The sequence below is a fragment of the Cottoperca gobio genome, chromosome 14 (assembly GCF_900634415.1).
Source record: "Cottoperca gobio chromosome 14, fCotGob3.1, whole genome shotgun sequence".
Classification (NCBI taxonomy): Eukaryota; Metazoa; Chordata; class Actinopteri; order Perciformes; family Bovichtidae; genus Cottoperca; species Cottoperca gobio.
The window spans coordinates 4,738,778-4,764,449 of record NC_041368.1 but is presented as its reverse complement, the minus strand read 5'-3'; the positions used below and the strand labels follow the sequence as shown (position 1 = coordinate 4,764,449).

General features: G+C 45.3%; 1 protein-coding gene across 9 annotated transcripts in view; it reads left to right on the top strand.

The window, feature by feature from the left end:
• auts2a (activator of transcription and developmental regulator AUTS2 a) overlaps positions 1–25,672 on the top strand; it is a 290,775-nt gene that overhangs the window by 244,305 nt on the left and 20,798 nt on the right. For all 9 annotated transcript variants that reach the window (XM_029447937.1, XM_029447938.1, XM_029447942.1 and 6 more), the window contains exon 6: positions 14,537–14,585. In XM_029447937.1, the coding sequence (XP_029303797.1) occupies positions 14,537–14,585 (49 nt within the window). The remainder of the gene's footprint in view (positions 1–14,536; positions 14,586–25,672) is intronic.

Sequence of the window (25,672 nt, the reverse complement as noted above, 5' to 3'; positions counted from 1 at the left end):
GCTGTCATGGAGGATTTATCGGTAACACATACAAATTGAGATCGCTCAGATAAATAGGACTTGAACAGACTCCGTCTGGCTCCTGTTTGTTTCAAAACACAGAACTTTGACTTGTTTATTGCAGTCTGGTTGACCTCTTACTCTACTCTTCCTCTCCAGCTATGGCTACTATCAGCCCATAATAGCTCTCGGACACTAGCCTCAACATGCCCCATAATCCTGTTTACGCTGCATTTCATTCAAAGTGGACATTGGTGATTGCGTTGTATGTTTCTCATTAGGAACCGTAATTTCTGAAATACCAAATGGTCTTCTTCGTATCCACTGTGCCCATCTCTGCACATAATGTGTACATCTCTATTTCCAGAGTGGTTCAAATGAAAGACAAGGTCAAGTGCATAGTAAGAGCTATTCATGTAATAAAGTGAGTATTCTATTGGAAGGACAGGGAATTGTAGCCACTAAGTATGTTGCATTAAGGAAGTGGAGAGTTGCAGCGCACGGTTGATGAAGGAAACAGAAATGTGCACAGATCTGTCCCATGGTCAGTGGTTAAGCTGGTGGCTGGCAGATTAGGCTGCAGGCAGAAGGCAGCAGTCACCTCCATCTCCTTTAGTAACATGAGTACATGAAGACACCTCAGCAATCCTCAAATGGGAACACACTGTGCATGTTAATAAGGTACTACAATCTCTCTGTGCAATATGCATTAGACCTAATTATATGCTTTGTGGTTCCCTAGTTGATTAGCCTTTTCTATGTAGAGTACACTAACAGAAGGTTGGCTGCTTTGTTACTTATAGCAACAAGACAATCTGCTCAAAACACATTACTACATATTCAGAGCATACAGGAGAAGCACTGCTTTTAAAGATACTAGAAACTACAGCATCATCTTATGAACATGGAAAAGTTTAGTTGTACTAGTCAACAAAATCCCTTTATCACTGCAGTCTGTTCAAACTTTCTATCCCATTAATGACGAAGAAAATCCCATTTTCCACAAAACCCCACCTGGATTGATACAGTGCTATAGATGTATTTGGTGCCTCCACAAGTGATGATCCCCGTCTGTCTGTCTGCCTGCCTGCCTGCCTGCCTGCCTGTCTGTCTGTCTGTCTGTCTGTCTGTCTGTCTGTCTGTCTGTCTGTCTGTCTGTCTGTGATGAAGGTCTCATAGAGACTGAGGGAACGGTTTCATTTTCCCCTCATTACAGCAGGCACTGGAGAATCACCGCGCTTCAAAGCTGCTTGATTGTATTATCAGACGTTTGGTGTAACACAGGCGTAATCTATGCCATGTGACAGTGGCTGGAGGGAGAGTGGACGTGGATATGAGGCCTGCCTGGGGTTGATTCGCTTCCTGTACAGATTCTAATGTGATTTACTAAATATACTGCATTGGAGATGGTTCTGAATTAAATTTTTGTTCAAATTTAGTTTTACTGGTCTTGTGGATAGACCAGTTTGCTAAAACTGTGCTAGTTTCTGTGCTGGTTCCTCTGTCCTGGAAGATGTCAATGTCCCGCACAAATGCGAAACATTGTGGCCAATTATTATCTTTATTGAGCTTAAAAACTATTGATAGGCAGGCTATATAAAGAATGACATCAAGGCATGTAGAGTTATAATATGTTCTGTTTGCACTACACTTCCACTATAATCAATAAAACTGCACCGCTGAGATCCACTCTACAAACGTCTCCTATTTAGACTTTTACTAGGGGTCTTTACCACACAAATGGGACATAAAGTGTATTTTTTATTTTCATTTAACTACCGATATACAGGAAATACCTTAATGACCGCCAATGAGCATATTGCCAGTACCAGCCGACGGTTGCTTAGTAACTATATCCCTTACATAGCAGACAGTAGTCTGTAGATGATAACCAAAGAAACCACCCCGCACAATCCCAAAGTGAAAACTCACCATCTTGTTTTGCCTGTGACTCACACAACCCTACGCTGCAGGTGTAGCCAGTAAAAAGATAGATTGCGCGGCACATCCGCTCCGTGAACAGAGAGATTTAAATATGTCCGACAGATTTTCCCAGAAGAAGAAAAACAGTAATTACCAGATAACGGAAACCTTATAGCCTCTTTGCCCTGCTCCCAAATGGCCATAAAATCCGGTTATGTAGGTTCAAGTACATCATTCCTGTTGTATCATCTAATGAGGCTATATTCAAGCAGTAAATAACTTTTCTCACCATTTTGAGTAATTGTTACAAGTCATCCAAAGCTGCTCGTCTCATCCTGGAGTGCTTTATTTGTTATGTTGGTGCTTTCAAAGGTCAAACACTGGCAATCACTGTTTATCACTCCGACAATCATTATCAAGATCGGCTGCGGATAAGGAGCTATAAAATAATTGTAATTATCACCATTTTAGAAACAGTAATTATGGGCATCATTAGCATCCATCATTATGTTTAAGTGGGGCAACGGTCCACTAAACGGGTGTTCATCCCGCTCTTTTTATCCGCTCTCTACCATCGCTTCCTCAGTGCAAGGAAACATTAGAGGACATTTTGGAATCAGGGACAATTTAAAGGGGTGTCTAGTCTGCTTGTTTTCCCACAGGCCAACAGCTCTCTCATTTATTTTAACCAGGTCTCACAAAAGGCTTCACCCTGCTGTGGTTTAAATCAGCTCATAAGAGATCACAGATGTTGATAGTAGAATATGAGTGGTTTTCTTCTTCTGTCGACCAAATACAAGTATGGACAGTATGTGAATTTGTAGAATATGGGTTGAAGGACAGTTCACAGCTTGTGTAAGGGAACAGAAGAAACAGAGCTTAACTGAAATGAAAGAGAACTGACGAAAGTAGGTTACATTTAACAATCCCTGCTGATAGACATCCACCTGGTATTCACACTTTTCATAATACATTGCACAGCTTCAGCTGCAAGTGGGCTAATGTTTGTATTCAGCAGTGTAACGCTTGAATCGTGCACAACGTCTCAACCACAGCTTTGTGGATGAATTAGTAATGCTAAAAGATTCCATTTCGTCTATCTAAATGCTGTGTGCAGCGCTCAACCTGGTTAATATAAGGAGCCACTCAATGTTTCATGCCCACGCCAAGTGTAGCCTTCAATTTAACATGCACTTTTAATCCTGGGAGTGCTAAATTGCTTTTTAATGTCGAGGTACATGGTGTATTCAGAGTAACTCGTGAAAAATGCATCAACAATATGCAGAGCAAATCAGATCCAATGTTGTTGTTTTTTAACAAAGGAACACCACAGAAAAGAGGAGCGAAACCAATATGTTGTTTTGACACATCTGTCACCTCAGGGGTTCCAGGAGGACACCTCACAGCCTGTGACAATGTGTGATTGTGTGTGTGCGATGGCGTGATTAATTGTGTATCACACATGTCAGTTGTGTATATTTTCAGTGCTACATACATGCAGATCACCAGTGTATGGCTCTACATAGGAAAACATGCGGGTTGGTATATCTTGTATGTACCTTATGTGTGACCCTCCATGTGTGAAGTCATGGGCAATGTCAGGTGTTATTGTGCCTGCAGCGTTGGTGGATGACAGGTGTTTGCAGGCCTCTCTGGCCCTGTTACATTCCCTCTCTGACCAAAGGCTTTAGTGGAGTCATAGCCTGGACTCCATCGAGCATGACTAAAAGACTCTCCTCTAATACCCCTGGTCAGTGTGTGTGTGCGTGTGCGTGTGCGTGTGCTTACCTGTGTTTACCTGTGTATTCAGGTATGTGAGGAGAGGTCAAGCTGTGTGTGGTGCTGCAGCTTTCTCTCTGGATAAGCCACACATCCCCTCCCTGTTGCAAGTGCAAATCCTCTTACTGTGTGTGTGTCAGCGAGAGAGAAAGTGAGACAGACAGCTCGCTTCCCCAGATCATCTTGTTGAAGCTTGGTGTTGGTACATCAACACGGTACATGATAAGTCCGGCTGAGGCAGGCACTGATGATTGGACTTAGCGCTGGCTGTTGTCCGGCTGGCCCTCAGCCCTGATGGTCTCCTGTGGCCTTGACTGACACCGGGCCACAAACACTAACTCACACACATGCTGGGAGACAACCGCAGATCTAAGTCCACGTCACTCGTCACACACACTGGCACAACTTTATGCCTCTACTGCTATCGCTTTAATAGCAAAAACAAACTCTTAAGGTGGATCGTTATACACAATTACATAAACACCAACAACACCACCACTCACAAAGAATCACACTTCCAGAGAGAGAACACGCTCTATCTGTGCCCTGGGAGCCTGGGTCCACTCAAATAACCCCATGGTGTATGTGCTGTTGTCAGGCAGCCAGCAGGGCAGCCTCACAATGTGCACATTTAGGACCCAGAGCCTGACGGCGGCGCAGAGTTTGTGGAGGAAAGCGTGGAATGTGTCCCGCGGGCAGATACAGGCCGCTCTCAAAGGCATCTCTATTACAAGCAGACAAGCAGGGCCTTATGTCATGGTCACCAGCCCCGGAGACACATTTCCAGACTGCCGCCCTACGCCATGCCAGCACGCGCCCTCGTGGAAATCTACTGGCCCCCGCTGCGCTCCACTTCCCTGCTGGAAACGCACATCCTTGATAACCAGGATTGTTTACTGCAAAAGTAGACAGTCATGAGTGCTCCAGTGAGAGCCTAAGAGTGTTTCTTTGACGATAATGAACAGAAATAAGGGTGTGGTGTACTGTGATGTTCTTTCATTTGATATCATTGATCTGTTCTTGTGACATTTTGTAAAGTCTTCCGTCAAACCTGGTTTGCTTTAACTGCGGCTGGGTACTAGCAGCATGATCCAGTGCCAAACATGACAGCTCCACTCAGGTCTGTCTTCAGCCGGTGGCCTTTTATCGATAGTGACAGATAAAGAGCCCTGTGATCTTGTGAAGCACCAGGCACAAGCGTTGATTGCCATCCCTGCTGACACCGCCGCATGCTAATCATTGTAAACATCATGTTGTGGCTTTGACACACTTAGGCTTATCTGTAATTGGTGTAATTGTTACTAGCGTTTAACGAGATCGTCTTCAAGATATGCGGAGTGCCGAAAGGGCCCGGCTATGGGAGAAGCTCCCTCAGATCTGCCTCGCTGATGGGGGCATGAGATCGACTCTAACTCCTCTCGCTGTGCTATTAATGAACAGCAGCCACGAGCAGAGCGCAAATATGATAAAAGAGATGAGGGGGTCATGAAATATTTAAATATACAGGGCTTCAAAGTGGAAGAAGCTTCTCGTTCTTGTCAACGGACAGACCCCCTGCAGCCCCGTCATGGCCCCAGGCTCTGGCCCTCAACCAGCTCCACATGTAGGTCACAAACCACAAGCTCAATTTTCTGCTGTACAGAAATTGTTCCTGTCTCCAAACACACACACTCACATGGACACACTCATTCTTACTCTTGTTCAACCATTCTCCCATGGTCTAGTGTTTCACAAAGAGGGAGATGAGCACCAGAGGGGCGACGAGGTCAGGCAGGATTTCCCAGCACTGTCTCAGTGGACTCTGACATGGTAAAGCACTCTGTCACATGATTGACGCACAGATCGCTGCTGCACACGCTCACACACACCACCTTTCACACAAGAGATACTCAGAGTATGGAATGCTCCTGCATTCAGGTTTTTGGCAGAACCTGATCCTCTTTTGAGGAACTCTTGAGGGGACACAGCACGGATCACCTGTCAACTAAAAAACTATCAGCATTCCATTTTCATTGAGATGGGTCGCACATCATCTCCCTCTCTTGCGGCGTGCCAAGCATCTTGTGTTCGCATTTTTCTCAAAGGGGCCGAAACTGCCCATTTCTCTCCTTCCCATCGTTCAGCCCCCCAGCAGGGAGGCAACTGGAGACAGAACAATGACCTTATTTAGCTCAGGCCCTGCAAAATGCAATTAGAAACCCCTCAATGGCCAGCGGGGGCCTGGGATGAGATGGAGGGAGAGAGAAGGACATCGACAAAAAGGAAAAAAAAGGGAAGGCTGGGGGAGGGCGAGACCTCCCTGCTGTCTGTCACCCTGCTGGCTTTTGAAGTCTGTGGCCAATCTTGTGTCCCCCCTAGAGAGCCTATCATCAGGCCCCCACTCCGGAGCTGTTGAGCATAGAGAGAGCCTTGGAGAGGCTTGTTTGAGTGGAGTACGGGGGGCGCGGGTGGATGACTGGGGCTGTCTCCGTTGGTGCCAGACAGAATGGTCTTGACGGAGCGTTTCAGAGGCCTAATCCCTCCGACCATACTCCTCCAGCTGGGCGGATTGCTCAGGGGTCTGCAGAGGGTCAGACAGATTTTAATACAACGCCTTAGTAGTGATTTCCTCAGTGCTTTCCTGTAGTCATTCCTTTTTAAATAACACAGCAGGCTGTTTCTCTTCCCCCGTTTGGCTCCTTCCCCCTCTCCGTCTTGTCTGTCTCTCCCCGTCTCCTCCCGTTGTGATTTTTCCTCCTGCTCTCTTCCTCTCTAGTTCCTCCTCCTTTATCTCCCTGCCTCCCCTTGTCTCCTTGCTCCCATCGCGCCACTGAGAAGAAGGAAACAAAAAGGGAAAATATTATCCCTGCCAGCGCAGTTGCTGTTGCTTAGTATTAAGTCAAGGCCTCACGGGGGGCTCCAGCGCCATGGCTCTTTGCTTGTACATGTCTGCTGGGTCTCCGCAAATATAAAGACATGCAGATTAGGGAGAAAATTAAAGCTGGGGGTTCGTCATGCAGTGGGTTATCTGTTAGGAATGTTTTGTCTGTCTGGGTTATGGCTCCACTGTAAAGCTTCAGAGAGAAAATTGGGGTTAAATTAAAAGAAGCTTATAATTCTCAGTTTTGTTGTTATTGAGATAAAATGACACTATGGCTTGATGAAGTTCTACTGAAGAATCAATGAATTTGTATGACAAGCAGCACTGAGTCTTTTTTACACGGACACTGACGTGATGTAGAGATGAAAGTGAACATCACAAAAAAATCTCTTAAAATACAGCACATTCAAATTCAAATTTCCCTGTCACATGCCTCGTTCAGAAGCTGAGACTCTTCATTTCCTCGGTCCATTTAATCTCTATGTAAACATTGAGTGACAGCGCTATAAATAAGGACACAGATTTGTCCTTTAAAATAATTTGACTTTTGGGAATTAGTAATTATACTGACATTAAATGAAAATATTAAAAGTAAATCATGCCTAATTTGCATTATGGTGTGTGTGTGTGTGTGTGTGTGTGTGTGTGTGTGTGTGTGTGTGTGTGTGTGTGTGTGTGTGTGTGTGTGTGTGTGTGTGTGTGTGTGTAAAAAGGCTTTCTAATGAAGACGCAATTAAAAGAGCAGACAGCGAGTTAGTAGCTTGATATGGTGTCTTTCAGTGTTGCAAAGCTTGTGTGTGTGTGTTTGTGCAGGCATACGTGCATGTGTGTGTTTTGAGGCGGGTAGCACATATGCTTCTTTCTGTTTGAAGGGGAGGGAGTGATTGACTGGTCTGAAATTATCCACGGCATCACAGCCGACAGCCCACATTCCACGGCAATGTCTGTAATTTAGGCGAAAGGGTCTCCCATTTCTCCTGTGACTGGGCAGAGTAGCGGTGAGGGAGTGTGTGTGTGTGTGTGTTGGAGGGGGAGCGTTAGGGGATGACACTAAAGCATTTGAGGCAGCGAAGGTTAAACCAATTTTCTTGTCTGCATTGTTTTCCAAAGTGAGTCCCACGGCAGCGACATTAGGCTGATGGCCAGTGAAGTAGGTTTGTTCCCGCTGACAGGCCAGTTCTCTCTGCGCTCGCACTGTCAACTGGATCTGATTATTGCCTACCAGATCCAGATAATGTCTGCCATTGATCAGACCATTTATCTTGAACTCCTACGGCCTCGGCCTGCTTTCAGAGACCACGGGGAGATAAGCAGATACAGATCAGCAGATAACATAGTCTCTACAGGCTTTTAACAACAAGAAGATATACTTTTCTGCTGCTTCCCCGGCTGACGTGTGATGTGAGTTTCATAAATCTCGGCTCAGGAAGCCTTATTATAACAAAAAGGATCTTCTTTTAGAGGTATCGTCATTGGATCAGATGTCATCCCTGTGTCCGTCAATCTTCCAAAAATGTTCCCAGAATGCCAATAACATCCCGTCTGCTCGGCACTGGTTGAAACACTAATTGGGCCAAGTAAAGATTTTCTTTTGCCGTTATTTACAAGTTTAAAATTGAAAAGCATGGCTGTGGCGATGCTGATGGAAATTCTCATGTCCTTAAATCTCTCATTCTGTCAGGATGTTTGATTGATGCAGTTTAAGAGAAAAGACCGTTTTTTCCAAAGACTTCTTCCACTTTTGGAACGCTACGGTGTCCCAGTTTGTATAACGGATTTTAATGCTGGGTACATTTATCTTTGTCTCCATATGTGTGTGTTTGCATGCACAGTCGTGTGTCATCCCCACATTAATACTAGCAATGAGTGACAGATTAATTTATGTCTGGCTACGTGTCTGAGGAATTGGGAAGAAAGGGCCCGTCAGTGCTGCTTGTCGGGGGGGGGAGGGAGATTAGAGCCAGTTGTCATTGACAACCCAGTGCAGGCTCTGAGAGATAAGGTCGGATGTAATGACTGTTAAAAAAATCAAATAAATAAGTCAAATTGATTTTAAAAAAACATCCTCACTCCGCCCTCGAAAGGCTGGGAGAAGAGATGTTGGCATGTTCATGTGTGTGGGTTTATGTGTTTGTAATTAGAAACATTTCACAGTTCATGGATTGCACTGCAACATTTGGACATTTCAGAATTTAAGCAACAAGGAGGGTGTGATCTAATCCCACCCCCTCCTCTGAGGAGACTGGGATTAGTTTTTAAGAGATCCCTGTAAAGCAGGTTTTATTCACTCTGAACTGCATACAGTGCGTGTTTTATCAAGCATTATTTAGTTAATTCCATTAGTCCGATTATTGTGTGTAAATATCCAGTGTTTGCCTGCCTGTGAATAACTGCCAATAATTATGTTTACAGTGTTTCCATGTGTTAAAATCCCCACATGAAATAATGTGAATTATCAAAGACATTTTAAACGACTGGATGTATCCGTAAATTCCTAATCATTTCACTAAGGCGATATGGAAAATTAATTTTGAAATGTTTAACTTGCATTACTTGTCGATAAGTCAGTCCCCCACTTTGCTCCAGACTTAATTATCTCAACAAGTATAAGAGAGATATCCATAAAGTTTAGACATTCATGATCCCCAGAGGATGAAACATCAAAACATTGGTGTTTCACGACATTATATCTAGCGTGACCATTAAGTTGACAATTTTCCTTTTCATGTGAAATGTCTCAACTATTGGACGGATTGCCATGATATGAAATACCCATATTCGTGGTCCTCAGAGGATTAATCAAAATGACTTTGTAATCCCCTGAGGTTTTTACTCTCCGCCAACATGAGGTTCACGTTTGTGGTTTTGAGTGAAATGTCTCTACAATTACAGGGTGAATTGCCATGATATTTGTTTCCCTCATTACCCTGTAGTCCTTTGTCTAGCTCAAGAGTTACAGTATGTCCTTCTCACAAAGATGACTGATGTTCACCACTCATGATGACTTTGTTCAATGTCATTCACTTTCCATTTCCTGGCCTCTCCATCCAATCCTAGTTTGAATCATGAGATTTTTTTTTAGCCCTAGACCGAGCTCCGAGTCAACAGGCAAACGTAATTAGAGCTTTTAACATATTACATTGCCAGCACTCATGTTACACTTATCAGTAGTATTTTAAATGAGGGTAGATTTGGCATTATGGCAGGAAGGCTCATAAAAGCGAGCCGGTCCCATGTGATTGTAATCTAGGAGAGAGTTCCTGTAAAATTAAACCGTGGTTGTGGGGGGAGAGACAACATGCCTCTGGTTTCTTTGAAGTGGAGAATCAGCATCCAAAAAAAGGAATAAAAGATGACAAAATGTCAGTGTGAAGCTGATGGTCTATAGACAGAACTTACGTGCCCAGACAGCAATTACTGAGATGCATAGCATACATCAAGACATCGTGTTTGATCTCAGGCCTTCATTCTCTCGCACAGACGATGTTTGTTTCACGTGAAACTGTACAGGGTTCTCATATTTATGTGCGATCATCTCTGTTGTCGTTTCATTTGATAATGTGCAGGGAGGGATCCGGACGCCGATTGTTTGACAGTGTGGCGGTAATTACAGACTTGTGGTTCTCTCAAATCTGATAATGACTATTTAAAATGGAGAACAGCGGCTCGTTCATAGCTGCTCGCACACAGGCCTGTGAAAATGACTGGTAGCCATTTTCTGTCGGTGGCAGACGTATAAATACATATCTTGAAGCCAGCCATGTCATGCTTCTGAAGCCAAACCATGATACACTCTTGATGTTTCATCACAATCACCGCTTCAAACATAAGAATCCTTGTGATCTAATTACATGTAACCACGGTTGGTACATTTGCAACTAATTTTAGACATGATTTACTACATTTCTGTTGCGTGAACCGTGGCACTGTGCAGCTACATAATGTCTCTGTAGTTATCGAAGATGTTTTCCCACAGCCTATGGGCAACAGTACGCCAGAGGTTAATCTCTTCATTAGTTTAATGTTCAATGCACAATGCATACATCTGTGAAATATACAAGGGAGCAAAGCAGGAGCCTTGAACTTGATGAACACATGGTGTTCTTTCTCCCAGGCCCTTTGTGACCACAGCCTTTATCCTCTGTAACTGAACCAAGTGACTGGACTTTAACCGGCCATCTGAGGCCAATCCCTGCCACCCCCTGATGGTACTTCGCATTTTTTGTCCTGCATGTCATCAGTGTCCATGAAGATCTATGCCAAGCCCATTGTAACTTGATATAAATCATTCTCTGCTAAAGGCTGAGCATCTGACTGCAGTTTGGAGGAAGGTGCTGTTTTGTTGCCGCTCTGAATCTCAGGCGACTGTGGATCCCATTTCCCATGACTTCATGTTTGTATTGCCGGTCCCAGCCAGCCAGCGGACCCTCGGTCTCTCTGTTACCGAGGGACGGATTAGCATCTCAGCTATGAGCTAAGTCTGTTTTCTGCTCTGTGGTCGCTTGGGCTGAACTGGCAGGGAAAGACTCTGCAATGTGACTCTATTGTACATCCATTGACCTCCCAGCCAGTGGGTTAATGTTCATTAGACAAGCTATAGGATGCTAGTGTTTGCACTATTAAGAGGATTTTCCAGAAACGTCCAGCATTAGATCAGGATATGACGGATCAAGGCAAAGAAGGATGAGCGCTGTTGCTTCTCGGTTAAATGTTACTTTCAGGCCTGCAGTGTGAATCCTAACAGGATAGTGTGCCACCTTAAATCTGTGTGATCCTTTTTAAATACACACTCTATGGCATCAATACTGGGAAACGACTAGGAGGTGGCAACTTAGAGCTGAGCTCCGCAGGCTCCAGAAGGGCTGTTTTTTTGTGACCCTGGGTGGGCAAGTTAAGAAAAAAATCCATCCCAGGCTTAGTATAATGATCACAAAATTATAAACATGGTAGTCATGATTTATGTCAGCAGTGTCAGTGGTGGAAGTTCGGTCTGGCAGGGTGGGCCATGGAGAGCTCAAAGCTCAAATTGAAGGCTGAATGACCCAAAGTGCTTTTTATATTAGTAGCTGACCTCCCTTCAGGCCAGTGGAGTGGGAGTTGATCCAACAGGAAGAGAAGCCAGTAGGATGCAAGGAGGTGCATGCTGCTCATAAAGGAGCGTTTTGTTTTTCCGCCCCTCATGGTAGCAGCACCCTACTGGGGAATTCATTAGGGGCTGACATCATCTCACTCAGTGCAGAGTGAAAGAAAGAATATCTTTCTGCTTGCACTCTCCCCTCCCTCCCTTCTCTCTCTCCCTCCCTTCTCTCTCCTCCCTCCTCCTCCCTCCCTCCCTCCCTTCTCTCTCCCTCCCTCCCTTCTCTCTCCCTCCCTCCCTTCCTTCTCTCTCTCTCCCTCCCTTCTCTCCCTCCCCCCCCTCCTTCTCTCTCTCCCCCCTCCCTCCCTTCTCTCTCTCCCCCCCTCCCTCCCTTCTCTCTCTCTCCCCCCTCCCGCCCTTCTCTCTCTCCCCCCTCCCGCCCTTCTCTCTCTCCCCCCTCTCTCTCCCCCCCTCCCTCCTCTCTCCCTTCTCCCTCCTCTCCCTTCTCTCCCCCCTCCCTCCTCTCCCTTCTCTCTCTCCCTTCTCTCTCTCTCTCCTCTCTCCCCCTCCCTCCCTTCTCTCTCCCCCCTCTCCTCTCTCCCCCCCTCCCTCCCTTCTCTCCCTCCCCTCTCCCCCCCCCCTCCCTCCCTTCTCTCCCCCCCCCCTCCCTCCCTTCTCTCTCTCTCCCCCCCTCTCTCCCCCCCTCTCTCTCTCCCCCCTCCCTCCCTTCTCTCCCTCTCTCTTCCTCTCTCCTCTCTCTCTTTTCGTCTCTCGCTCTCTCTCCATCTCCCTCTCTCGCTCTCTCTCCATCTCCCTCTCTCGCTCTCTCTCTCTCCCCTTATCTAGCTCTGATGAGCTGCTGTCTCTCCTTTTGCGCGCCATTTACGCAAACTGTACACGCGCTGATGTGCGTCTCTGAAACCAAGCTCCTAGCTTTCCAGAAGCCCAACAACACGAGCGTGTTTGTCTTCTGAATGAGCACGACTGAGGTTGAATCCAAGTCCGTCTGGAAATCAGGAAGTGGGAGGACCCGACTGAAGGCAGCAGCAGCACTCGGGTAGTCGCTGGATGAATGGGAGTTTGTCTGGTGCTTGGTAGCGGATGGGGAGAGGCTCTCGTGTGCCCACGACCAGGATCCGTCAGAGAAAGCACGGCAGACAGGCTTTGCAGCTGAACACACAGCGACAGTGGGCTTATTATACCTTGAGAAGTTTCGCTCACTGCCTGTGTGATTTGGCTTCGTCTCTGCCTCCACAGAGGAAACTGGCCGTGCGCTTTGTTGGATTGGTTTGCTCCGTCGGACGCAGCTCCTCTTCTCTCTGCGCACCGACACACAAACCCTCCTGGATCCTGTTGGTTACCTCTGACGGATATTTCCGACAGGAGAATATACGTGAAAAAAATTCACACTGTGTCCCAAGGAAGCAAAGAAAGGTGGATCAAGGGATTCTTTTCCCTCTCGTCGCCTCAGTGCTGTTGCAGAAGCTCTCCGTGGCGAGACACATGGTTCCCTTTGTCCAAAAGGCGCAGTAGCTTTGTGAACGGCTTTGGATTTTTTTTTTCTTGGAAAGGCTTCTTTTCTCTCCGCATGGCTGTCCTCAATTTAAACGGAGTAGACTTCGCCGCCTCTTGTGGATTATATTATTTGAAAAGCAGAATGTGAAACGAGGCCATATTTAGCAGACCGAGAAAGTAATATCCTGACTTATTTGCCTTCTTGCTAACCTTGCCACATCAAAGGTATGCGCTGGCTCTGAGCCGTTTATAATCTTAGATTTCATTGTGTGTGATCGTGTGCAAAGTGGTCTGAGAGGAATAGTAACCATTTTCATGCCAGCTCTTGTGCTGTCATTTACTCTGCAGCGTTCATTGTTTACATTCTGTCAGCGTTGCATTAGTGAAAGAATACCTGATTCCTGACAAGGTTTTTATATCCAACAATAAAACAACATTCATTTAGTTGTCCTTTCGAACTTTTTATTTAATTTTTTTATTTTGTTATTCCAATACCTTACCTCTCATGCAGCCTTAATAACAGACTAACGTGGAGATTAAAGACATGAGTCGCATGTCAGCTGTCACTTGACGCTGATTTTGAATATTCCTGTCATTAAGGTCATTATATCACAAGAAAAAACAACTCTGCTGTCAGAGTATAATGCTTCAACATTATTTTTTGTTGTTCAGAATTTAGCAATAAATAAATCCGAGGTGTGAAAACCCACAAAGCCAGTTATCGGAAATAAATAGTATTCAGAGAAAGCTGTCTATCAGTCTTCTTCCCATGTGCAGCTGAGCGGGTGTTGTCCTGTTTCTTCCCTGTCCTTGCAACCTTTAGTTACTTTGCAATATAATAATATTTCCCCTTAAATATCGTGAAATATAATTAATCTGTGACTCAGCATTTTCACCTATATAAGTCTTTTATTATTATTCAGGTTTAAATCCCATCTCTGCACATTTTATTCTCACACTGATGCTGCTGTTGGTGCTGTGCAGAAGTGATGGAGCTGTGTTGTCACGGAGCAACAGTGCCACCAAGTGGCCAGACAATGATGAGCCGCTTGTTTTGTTTCAGTCTGAAATGCAATATTGGTTTTGATCGTGATGCTCAGGTTACCCCAAATACTTATGGACATAATTTTGGGCATGACAGGATGTAGACACTGGATATGTCTGGCTTAAAAGGTCTTACATTTGACATTGAAGATTGTTCAAATTGAGAGCATATCAAGTATTCAAGTGACTGAAGTGAATCGTTATTTACCCAATAATATCCTCTCAGTCATTTCTCTGCACTGACCCCAGATTTGATATCTAGGAGCGGGTTTGGACATGTTGGTGTAAAATGTTATGGTACTGTGTTATTTCTCTAATTCCACTCTCCTCTTCTCCAGGTCTCCGATGCCAGCTCAGAGAAATTTTTCAGCACAGCTGCAGTTAAAGGTACAGACATATTTCTTTCTACCCCACTGTAATGTTGTCAGTATGATGGTGCAGGTGTACTGCCATTCCCCTGTTGTTATTACCATGTTGAAATTGGTATGTGTTGTCCCAGTGCGGCGATTGTAATATGTATGCGTGGTCGTTTAAGATCATGCAACAGCAATAACGCATCACATCCATAAAGCTGATCCAATTTACCCAGGGTGCACAGGTATGAAACACAGCTCAGGGCTTTTATCGACACAGAGACATGAGATGAACATGTCTGTGCAAATATAAAAGGTCATACATAGGCTGCTGTTGTTACATATATGTAACATGTGACCAGAAACACTGTGAGGTTTTGGTGACACTTTGTTGCAAACGTGCTGAGATGCAGCAGGACTTGTCCAGCAGCCAGAGGAGGAGGAGGAGGATGTACTAATGCTCCAGGGAATGAAGAAAGGGCAAGAGAGGCATCTGTTTATGGCCTCAGTGTGCCAACACCACATGTGACCTCATTATCAAGTCACTAATTTGCTGTTAAAAGCTACCCTATTTTCTCTGGCTCGGGGATAATGGAGGTGCCCTGCGCGAATGGACATTCCTCTGTAATGGGGGGAGTTACCATGCAGGGCAGGAGGGAGGCTCAGAGAGGAGGGTTATGACCCCTTCAGGGCTGTGGCGGGAGGGGGACGATTGCTGATGATAGGTCCTTGTACACCGACCACCCCACCCCCCCCCCTCTTACTCGTAGCCCTGCACTTTCCACCGCGCAGACCTCCAAACACATTTCCCACATTCTGGCCTTTGATTCCCTCCAGGGCTTGATTTGTGGCGTCCATTGGAGGGGCTCAATGGCCATGCTTGACAGGGAGGTTTCCTTTTGAACGTGCTTCTCTGTGGACTGATTTTGTTCCCTTGAAAGGATTAAGGCCCCCTTTGTGCAGGCTAAATCAACAGAGGGCCCCCCTCTCTCCCCCTCTATGAAAGGACCTGACTGGGGAAACAGTACACAAAATACGCTTTCTCTCTGCTTCATGATAGTCCACTCTCTTGGCCCCTATTCCCATTTAAATATCCCCTCTTTTCTTCTCTTTTACCATCTCCGTCCCCTCCTCCTCTCCTGCCATATGCTAATGCCTGCCGCCAATGTAAAAAGCCAGTAAAAGAATCCAGGTGCAGGGAGAGGCACGACCACTGGTATTTTTATGGAGGGCGGTGTTGCGATTAAAAGAGTTGGTGGGTTTTTGTTAGAGGGGGTTACCATTACTCTAATGCAACCAAACCCAATACAAGCAACAGCTCCAACAAATATGGCAAGAGAGGCTCGTTTGTGGGACGACGTGTCAATATTTGCCAAAAGGCAGGTGCAAAAAGACTCCATTTGTTTGACTGTGTGCGCTTTCTTGTTAACACACATGAAGGGTTCAGCATATGGCTGAGATATCCATGACATGCAATAAAGCTGTAGTTAAAGCTGCTAGTGAAACTAAAACCTTGATACAGCAGAGCTACTTGCACATATAGGTCATTCGTTTGCAAGTGGTGAAACGTATAGACATTGGTGTAAGAATACAGCTTTACTCACGATTCAGAAACATGGCAAATATTAAATGCTGGGAAAAAAAAGGTCTTTGGTGAATAAATCCGGCTTCATTGACACGTAAGAATTCACCAAATATCTTGATCTTTCTCTGGCATTATCTATATTATTCTTGATGAGCCTAAAGCTTATTTCAGATTCACTCCTATTATAATTAATAACATTGTGACTAATTGGGACAAAAGTAAGACACATTATTATACCCTAAACCAACAGAGCTCTGAGAAGGCCATTGTAATTCAGCTGCTGATGTGTAGCTTTGGTAATGATTGACTGTTGGCTTTTATTCTCTGCAGCAAGACTGGAAATCAGCCCAGGGCAACCTCAGGTCTCTTTGAAGACTTAGAGCTGGTCCCTCATCTTTTAATCTCACAGCCTTCTCACCTACTCAATAATTACAGTGTATTTTTCATGCTCCCTCAAAAGCCGTAATGTTTCTTTCTGCCCGAGGCCTACACTGCATTTTAAAAAGAAAATCCAACTGGTGAGAATGTGGCTTTTGTGTTATCAGACGTTGATTTGTTTTCTCCCCCTCTTGTGTCAGCCTCACCTCGGGGCCGTCGCTGTCAACTGTGCATAGTTGTCTAATGTAGAGCTTACAGTCACCATCACTCTCTGCTTGCCTCGCTGTTTTTCTCCCTCCTCCCTGCTCACTCTGGGTTCAGTTTAACCAGGAATGGATTTCATTAACTAAGAGTCATTAAATGTTAGCTCTAATTACCGCGCTTGTCAATGTGCCTGCAGGTGTCAGCCAGCTAACCTGATTAATTTGCACTGCAGGAGAGTAAGAACCAGTTAAAAATATGTGGTGTAGTCTATTTGCCAGCAGTGAAATAAACTTTTCTGAACTAAGCTACTTCCAAGGCGCTGTAGGCGGAAATCGGTAACCAAGCCTTATTAAGGCTGTGACTGCTGTCCAGGGAGTCCAGGGATTGAAGTGCTGCGCTGCACAGATACTGATGATGACAACCCAGCACAGTGTGTCACCACAAAGGCCTGCAGACAGATCTATCAAATGATTAAAGCCGTGTCCCAGGGCACTAATATCTTGTCACTCGCTTACATTCCCATCCTTTATGATATTGTCAATCCACAATCCGTCCCAGAGACTCCGTCAAGTCTTCGGAGAGCAGAGACTAAGCTCACTGTGCATTGTTTGTTGAGCGGAGCCCCAGCAGAAAGATTAAGATAATGCTGGATGACATTTAAAAACGCTCCGCTGCGCCATTTATCAAGAGTAGATTTGAAAATGTTCTCCTCAATGAACTGTTGAATGAGATTTAGCTCTACTTAGAATAGAAAATATGTTTTGGACAAAAGCTAGCTTTTTGGATTGCCTTTTGCCTGCGTGCACATTATCAAAGTCACATTTCAACCATGGTCACAATTTGAAATAACTTCCTCGTGTGATTTTTCAGTTTAAGGCTGTAGCGACTGAGCACTTGAGATTTTCATTTGGCAGATATATTGGAGAATCTAGTCCCTGGTGAGACACCACCTGCAGCTGTATCTACGATGTGAGACCGAGTTCAGTGCGGGGGTGAATGGAGTGCACAGCATAGTGATTCTCACCCCCCCCCCCTTTCAGAACACCATGCTTTACTGGAGTTAATGTGAAAATGAAGCGCTGCTACAGCGAGACCCGGGGCTGACGCCAGCGTGAAGAGCGCCGCTGGTGAAGTGTGTCGGGCTTGAGTGCGTCTGTCACCAGGGGAGAGAATAATGTGCGATGTGGAAGGTGTAATTTGCAGTGCTGATGGCATTGTTTAAAAAAATAGTGGAAAGAGAAAAGCGGAGGTGAACTTTTGTGGCAGATATCAGAGCTGAAGAGCTCCCTGGATTGTCATAGAGAGCTCTGCTGGCAGCGAAAATTGCCTGTGAGCGTATTAGTGCTGTGTGGGAGGGAGCTGAGGGCTTGTTTTTCTCTCTCTGCTTCCTGAGAGGTGGACCGGTGATGGAGCTGTGTACTTCCAGGCTGTGGGTCGCCACCTGCTGTAATCTCAAGTGATATAGAGAGCAACAATCGTGCCACAAATCACCCAGGCAGCTCCCTAACTCATTCAGTGGACTGGAAAGAGAAGGTTGGCCTTTCACAGCACCAGTGTTGGTTTACTGCCCCAGGCTCCCTGCTATGCCCCCGTGCTGACCTCTGCCGTCTGTGTGGGTTTCTGTGTCAAGGAATCATGGCCGCCTGTGGAACTTGACCTGATGCACAGTGGAAAGATGACCTGACCACCATTGGCCTTTCGTACATTCTGATGTACCGGTACAGTCAAGGACGGTCTCCTCTTCCCTGCCGGGGGCTGGGAGGTCACAGAGACGTCGCTTAATTCAAATAAAAAATGCTCTTGATATTTAATAACCGTGCATGTTTTGAGAAATAAGACCAGGATTGGAAGGATACATCACTGAAGCAGACTCCAGGCGTTTCCCCAGTGCTCTTCTGTTGATTACCTGCCCCCACTAGGAGCATCTAATGTATGGTGTAAGGGGTAAAGGAAGCTCAATATCCTGTGCTGCACAGAGGGAAGGCCTGTCCCCTTCTTCCTCTCCATGGCTGTACTATAGAGAGAAAGGCTGTATTTCATGGCCATGAAAGGGGGCTGCTCCCGCCATGCTTCATCTGCTGACACAGCCAAACAAAGGTTAACAAATCAAGGATAGCTCTGGCTGATTTACTGCCTCGCTGTCGCAAACAATGGCCCAGCCCCCATGTCTGCAGCTCCCATTTACTGTGTCTCTCTGCAGGCAGAGAAATATGGCAATTCCAACTGTACATATTTTAAAATCATCACATTTAAATATATCGATCACATTAGTCCTGGTCTGAGCTGCAAAAGGTTGGTCTCCTTACTTTTAACTTAACAAATAGACTCTACTAAGCTATCAGTCAGGTTGTTTGCCAAGAAACAGCACAATCAGACCACTATGCATCCTGATTAATATATATATATATGTATGTTTTGTTTTTTACCACAATTTGTGTCTTCTCAGTCACCTGTTACAGTCATAACATATGCAATCTGATCTTATTAACTCCGATAATTCAGACAGGTAAATACTGAATGTGAGACCGGGTCTAGCTGATGCCCACTTGGTAGACGTTTGTTGATTGAGGATCAGTTTTAAGGAGATGTTGTGCATGGGTCTGCTGGCGCACTGTGGGCCAGTCTCCTAGCATCCACTCCAGCAACACAAAGAGGTCATTCAGAGTTTGTTCCCCGAGTCCCGAGGTTAGAGACTAAGTAAATCCATCCATCTTAATGCACTTATTTCAGCACCAGGAGAGCTGGAGGGAGACTGTGTAAACACTCCTATATCCGACATGCCACGCTAAACCCAAAGAGCCTGGAACCCATCAAGACAAAATTAAAGGTCTACATCTCAAACACAAACATTTAAATGGCTGCACTCCAGAGATCAAAGTGAAAGGCCTTCGTTTTCCTGCTGGCCCCCTTGCGTCCGCCACACTGAGATATGTGGCGGTTTAGCAGCCAGTCAGGGTTGAATGGTGAGCAACAGTATACTGTACATGTCTGTTTCTCTCTGAGGGAACGCTCTGTGGCATATGTTCTGTTGGTCTAGGTAAAGTAGAAGGATTCATGTAAGCATGCTCAGTTTATTCAGAAATCTGGCTTAGTTACTAAGACAATATTGAGGATTGTAATGAGAAAGACATAAGATTTATTTGTCTTTGCTGATGAGAAAGTGGACATATTATGTTCATTTTCAGGTTCATACATCACCCTCTGTCTGAAACTGAATCTGTTTTAGCTCCTGTCTCTTTAAGACCCCCTCCCAAGAAACCGCACCTTTGCAAAAAGCATTTCTTAGACCCCATTTCAAAATGGGAGGACAAAATACTATCATCTACTTGGCTCACATCACAATGGACATCCGCTTGTGCAATCAGCTACAGAGCCTCCTTTGACATTTTTTTTAATTATGCTCATTGATTTTGGGTTTTGCACTTTCCATTGTTGAAGCGCAACCTCCTTTAACAAAGTAGTTCCCAAACCTTTGGTGGACATACTCAGATGGGGAACGGTATATTCTAATGAGCCTGCATGTTGATTCCCATGTATTCTGATATCAGAAGCCCACAACAAAACAGACTGAGTTGTCTTCTTTCACAGTGTGTGGGTTGGTCAGCCCTCCTGATACCCAAAGATGTGTGCAGAAGCACTTTTCAAAAAACAAACAAACAAAAATAAAGGTTTTTGCTGTAATGTTAAGATTTTTCACCTTTTAGCTTCTTCTATACACAGAACTCTTTTTTTTAAAGCAAGCATCTTACTTTTTTAGCTGTTTTATTGTCACCGTGTCCTTGACATGTGTTGACCGTAGAGAAGCTACAGACTAGTGGAAGTGGATGGAGGTGTTGAAAGCACCAGTCTCCTCTTCCATCACCATCAGCAGCATCCACTGATCCAATGTGACACCGGCCACTCTCCTGCCAACTTTGCAGCATTAACAGGGTCAAAGCACCACACACACACCTACACACTTACCAATTATCAACACCCAGCCATTCCCAGTGCACTGTTGGTGTGTTCAGGCCAATTATGCCTGTGTCAGTCTTTGGTCCCTGCGGTAGAGGTGACATTGCCAAAGAGGGATATAGAGCAGACCTTAATGAGGCCTCATGGTGGCTTAGAAGTGTATGTGCATATTAGTGTGTGAGCACATGTGTGTGTGCATAACAGCCAGAGTGCTGGTCTGGAATGATCCACCCTTCTATCTTCGTCTTTTCCCTTCTCAAGGTCTTCCCCCTGCAGCAATTTCCCCCTCGACGCCTCTCCTGTGTTTTTAAGTACCCGCTGCAGCCTCATGATGTCATTGTATTTTTGATTTTGGTTCTGGTGAATAACTTGAGGGTCTGTGTCCCAGAAATGCAGCATAGCAGCTTTGCAGATACATACACTAAAAAGGGGATAGGATTAACAGGGTGGATAAGATGTAACTGTTTGCTGTGAAACGATTCATCCCAGAGGTGTTGCTTTGAGCAGCATGAAGTAGGATTTGGTCTCTTTTGGAGAAAAAAAACAACCCATGATGAGCAAAGTTTATAGAACCACCCGTATTGGATTATATGGTCATGGAGGATTTACCGGATAGAACAATGCCAGAAGGCCACCCATGCTAGAAATGTTTATCTGTTAAGCATTAAAGATTGTTTGGGATTCTACGGACACTGCAGGGCGTTGCCATCAGGTTCAAGCTTTTTTTTTTCCTGCATCAAATAAATGGCCACTGCTGTAATCTCTGTAATCCTCAATTGCCACTGTAGGAATCCTGTATGTAGAAGCTTAGAGTCAGACTTTGTGGTTCAACACGGTCTACTGCTGTCTTAGAGCTGCGGTGTTGTGTGTTCTTTTAGAAAAGGAAGGAGGTTGTGAGGAAGAGTCTTTGTGTTTTCCTCTCCACTCCAGCAGTACCAGGTGAGGGTCAGCACTGCAAGTGTAAGCACAGCCTTTAAGAGACACAAAAAGCTGAGAGAGAGACAGAGCATGTGGACTCTGAGCAGGATTGATGATAGCAAGGCTTTAATTGCTCCCACAAGAAAAGAGGTTATCTTTTTTCCCCTCTCACCCTCTCTGAGTCTTATAAATATGCAGGGCAGAAATAAAGCCCTGATGAGCCGCAGGGCAGATTAGAGAGGACTATAGAGCAGGATCCTGGTTTGTTAGCAGCAGTTTTCAGATCCCTTGCATGTGTTTCTGCTTTGCACACACATTGCCTGGCTTTCATTTGTCTCAGCCCATTTCCACAGGCTAATGAGTGCTGGTTGTTGTGATGGGGCAGTCAAAGCTTTAGTGCAACATTGCCCCCTGGTGTTGGGTGTAATCTCAAAATAGATTGTGACTTCTGAGTGGAGTGTGTGGAGAGGACATGGTTAATTTGTGGTGGTTGATGTGCAGCCGTGTGTAAAGTTATATACGTATCCTGGAAAGGACATTTAAAAGCATGTGCATTTGATATAAACAAAGTGTAACACACGGTTCCATTTTATCTCCATTATTTGGTGCATCATCTCTGGCTTTTGGCCACTGTTCTTAGAAGCCTGCCCAAACCCATCAACGTCCATCGGACTGTCACCATCTGTTAAAGATTAAGCAGCTCCTGGAGGGGGCTGTTTGATTTTGGGGTTCCAGCAACCCCTCTTTATTCCACGTGTCAGGTTTTACTGTAAACACCGTTGTACAAAAAACAAAATCCCAGAAGGGATTGCTTTTTCAGGCCTTTCAAGCCAAGAGCAAATGGGACATTGCGCCTTTATGGGCTGCACGTCTGGTTTAGCTCTTAGCATGCTGAGACGGGGGCTCTGCTGGGCCATTTAGAGGCAAAGCTGGGAAGCTGTGTTTGGAAGCTTTTTCCCTAAACCCTACGCTCAGTTAGTGTGCAGTGTGGTGTTGTGATGTATGAATCCCCTGGCCATGCCTGACACTAGCAAGCCTGTCTGAGCCCATGTCTTCGCCGAGTAGGAGGCCGCGGACAGAGGCCGCATTGTTCCCCTAAAGTAACCCAAGCTCAGGGCGGCCGCTGCCCAAAGGGGGATATCAAGTTGTTCTCTCCCCACCAACAACACAATCCCAGTTTAAGCTCTGAGGCTTGACGAGGGAGCAGAGAGGCAGCTGACTGTTTGGACGACGGTGCAGTTCAAATAAACAGCTCAAATCCCAACCAGCCTCTCATACACTAACCCTCCCGCGCCAAGTATTGCAGTCCCACAGCCATGGCTCATCACCCTGAAGCTTGCCAACAGCTCTCAGCTAATTTGTGGGGTTATTTTGAAAAGCATGTTGATGTGGCTGCACTGAGGTTTCCTGAAAAGAGGGCTGCGAGCACAGCGAAGAGGGTGAGAATTTAGGCCTGGTTACATCTCCCTGCTTCCGCTTTTGTGAACGATGGTTCGGTTTACCACCACATCAACAGACCACACAGCATTTCCAGGCTAGAGGGAAAGAGGGATGAAAGTAGGAGAAGAGAGGAGAGGAGAAGAGAGGAGGAGAAGAGAGGAGAAGAAGAGAGGAGAGACGGTCATTAACAGCTTCGTTTCTGCCCTGGGTGTCCCGCTAATCCGACTGCAGTGAAACCTGAGCAAGGGGGTAATGAGACGGCACTTGACACGCTCGCACACAAATGCACGTAGACGCATTGGCTGCTTCTGTAATGCCAGTAGAGAGTTAAGAAGAGAAAAGGGCTACATGCAAATTGATACGTCAACAGACTTTCAGACATTTGATCCGTGCATTGAATCCTTTCTGTAATGGTATTTTTCTTATATCGTTTTAAGACTTGGTGCAGGCTGTATTGAATCTGATCCTTGTATGCAGCGTGTATGTGGGGTGTGTAATACCAGTTGGCCCCATTTAAAAGAGAGTGAAAGAGGCCCAGACTGATGACTCTCTGGGGACAGATTTCTCTTTCCAGCCCTCCATGCCTATCTCCCCGGTGAAATCATGGCGGTGTCAGTGTGTCAGCTCGAGCTGTCACTCTCCTTATTGCTGCAAGCCAGTTACTCTCATACTCTGCCTCCTGGCTAAAGAGATGGGGGGGGGGGTTAGGCAGGAGCAAGAGAGGGCTTTTTCTGCACTTGATACAATGGGTGAGCAGAATATCAACACCCCTTGATGCAATTGGAGAGTCTGAAAACAGGAGAAGTATAGAGTCAAGGCTGTCAATCACCTTTAGAGGAGCCAACTGTACAATTAACAGAAACCCCCCCGTCTGATGGTGTGGTACAGTCCACTGGGCTAGCTGACAGGGTTTCATGGAGGACAGGCCAACACGAACCAGATCCAGGCAGCGGATGCTGCACTACACCTCAACCAGAGTGGCATTGGACCCGTTGACTGGTAGAGCTTCTCTCTCTGTGTGTGTGTGTGTGTGTGTGTGTGTGTGTGTGTGTGTGTGTGTGTGTGTGTGTGTGTGTGTGTGTGTGTGTGTGAGAAGGTGTTTATGAGCGGGTGTGGGTTTTTATGAGCATGTGACTGTAATTGAGATTTAAGCATGTCTGTGTTTGAAGTTTGTTGGCTCAACAGGCGATTGTCTATTGTTCCTCTCAGCTGCCACAGTGACTGACAAGAAACACATGTTGCAGTGCCAGCCAGTGTGTTGTGAAATGCTTGAGTTCTGCTGAACTTTCAGTACTCTGAGATTGTGGTTGTTGTTTGCTGGCTAATTCCTTGCCATGGAGGTTATGTTTTCGGCTTGGTTACCTGGGTTGGTTTGTTTGTTTGTCTGTCTGTCAGCAGGATTATGGAAAAACTACAGGCCCAATTTTCATAAAACTTGGTGGAAGGTTGAAACATTGGCCAAAGAAGAACCCACTGCATTATTTATGGAAACGGCCTTGTTGGAGGTCTGTGCCCTTCTAGTGTATTTTTTGCTTCCGGTTAGCGATTTGACGCGTTAGTTTGATTGTCATTCTTGAGACACTGTAATAAAAAGATGCCTGTGCATTGTTTCACACATTGCCTGTGGTGAGTGGATTTGTTACTGCAACCCGTCACATACTTTTGCTAGAATCTCCAACGCGCACCCTGTGTTCTTGAAGGCTAGGCCGAGATTGGCTCGTCATGTTGTTGCTATTCAACACAGACATGAGAGACACAATCCTATTCTTCAGCCTTGAGCAAGAATGCATATCAAAGCAGCTGAGCTTTGCAATGGCAAAAGTGCATGCTAAGTATTTTTATTTTCAAATGGGATTCAATGACAGTTTATGCTTTTGTGTTGTGGTCTGCAATGACTTTAGGCTGTAAATAGTCTGCACTTATAATGATACAAGGATGAGGGATTTCAGTTCATAAACAACAGTCATAGTACAGATGTTTTGTTGTTGTTTGCACAAGTCTGCACTTTGCAAGATCTGCACACTGATACCTGGCAGCAAATTAAATTTAACAAAGCAAATGGATATCTTTGTCATTTCACATAGTACCTGTAGAAGTTTTTTGGATGTACTGGTAACAAATACTACATTTTAAAAGTACCTTGTGGAGTTGTTGATCGCTACTAGCGCTAGTGAGCAATGTTTTTGTGAGTGGGCCTCCGTTGCTGCGGGTTTCATGCTGTAACTCTGTAGCCCTGCAAGCTAGCAAACATGGATGTAAACAATGAACGATTTGAAATCTATTTAAAAATCGGTCCTTGCAATTGTTTCCTAAGGAAAGGATTACAATCAGCACGTTAGTTAGAACTCAGGGACACGCAATGTCTTTCAGTCAGAAATGTTTTAAAATTATTTCAGACTCTTCATGAAGATTTAGAAGAAAGGGAGAAGAGTCACTGAACTAGTCAAGCAAACACGCTCCAAATGACACTGGTGAGCATATTGTCTAAATCCACAGTGGTAGTGTGTCTTATTGGTAAAATGTGCACACTACTATGATGTTGTACTGGCAAAGGGCTGCTGAGAGCCCCACAGTGCCTTACATGTCAGCAAACGTCTCACGTACTCAGCCAGCCATGAGACTTTTGTGTGACTCTCTAGGGA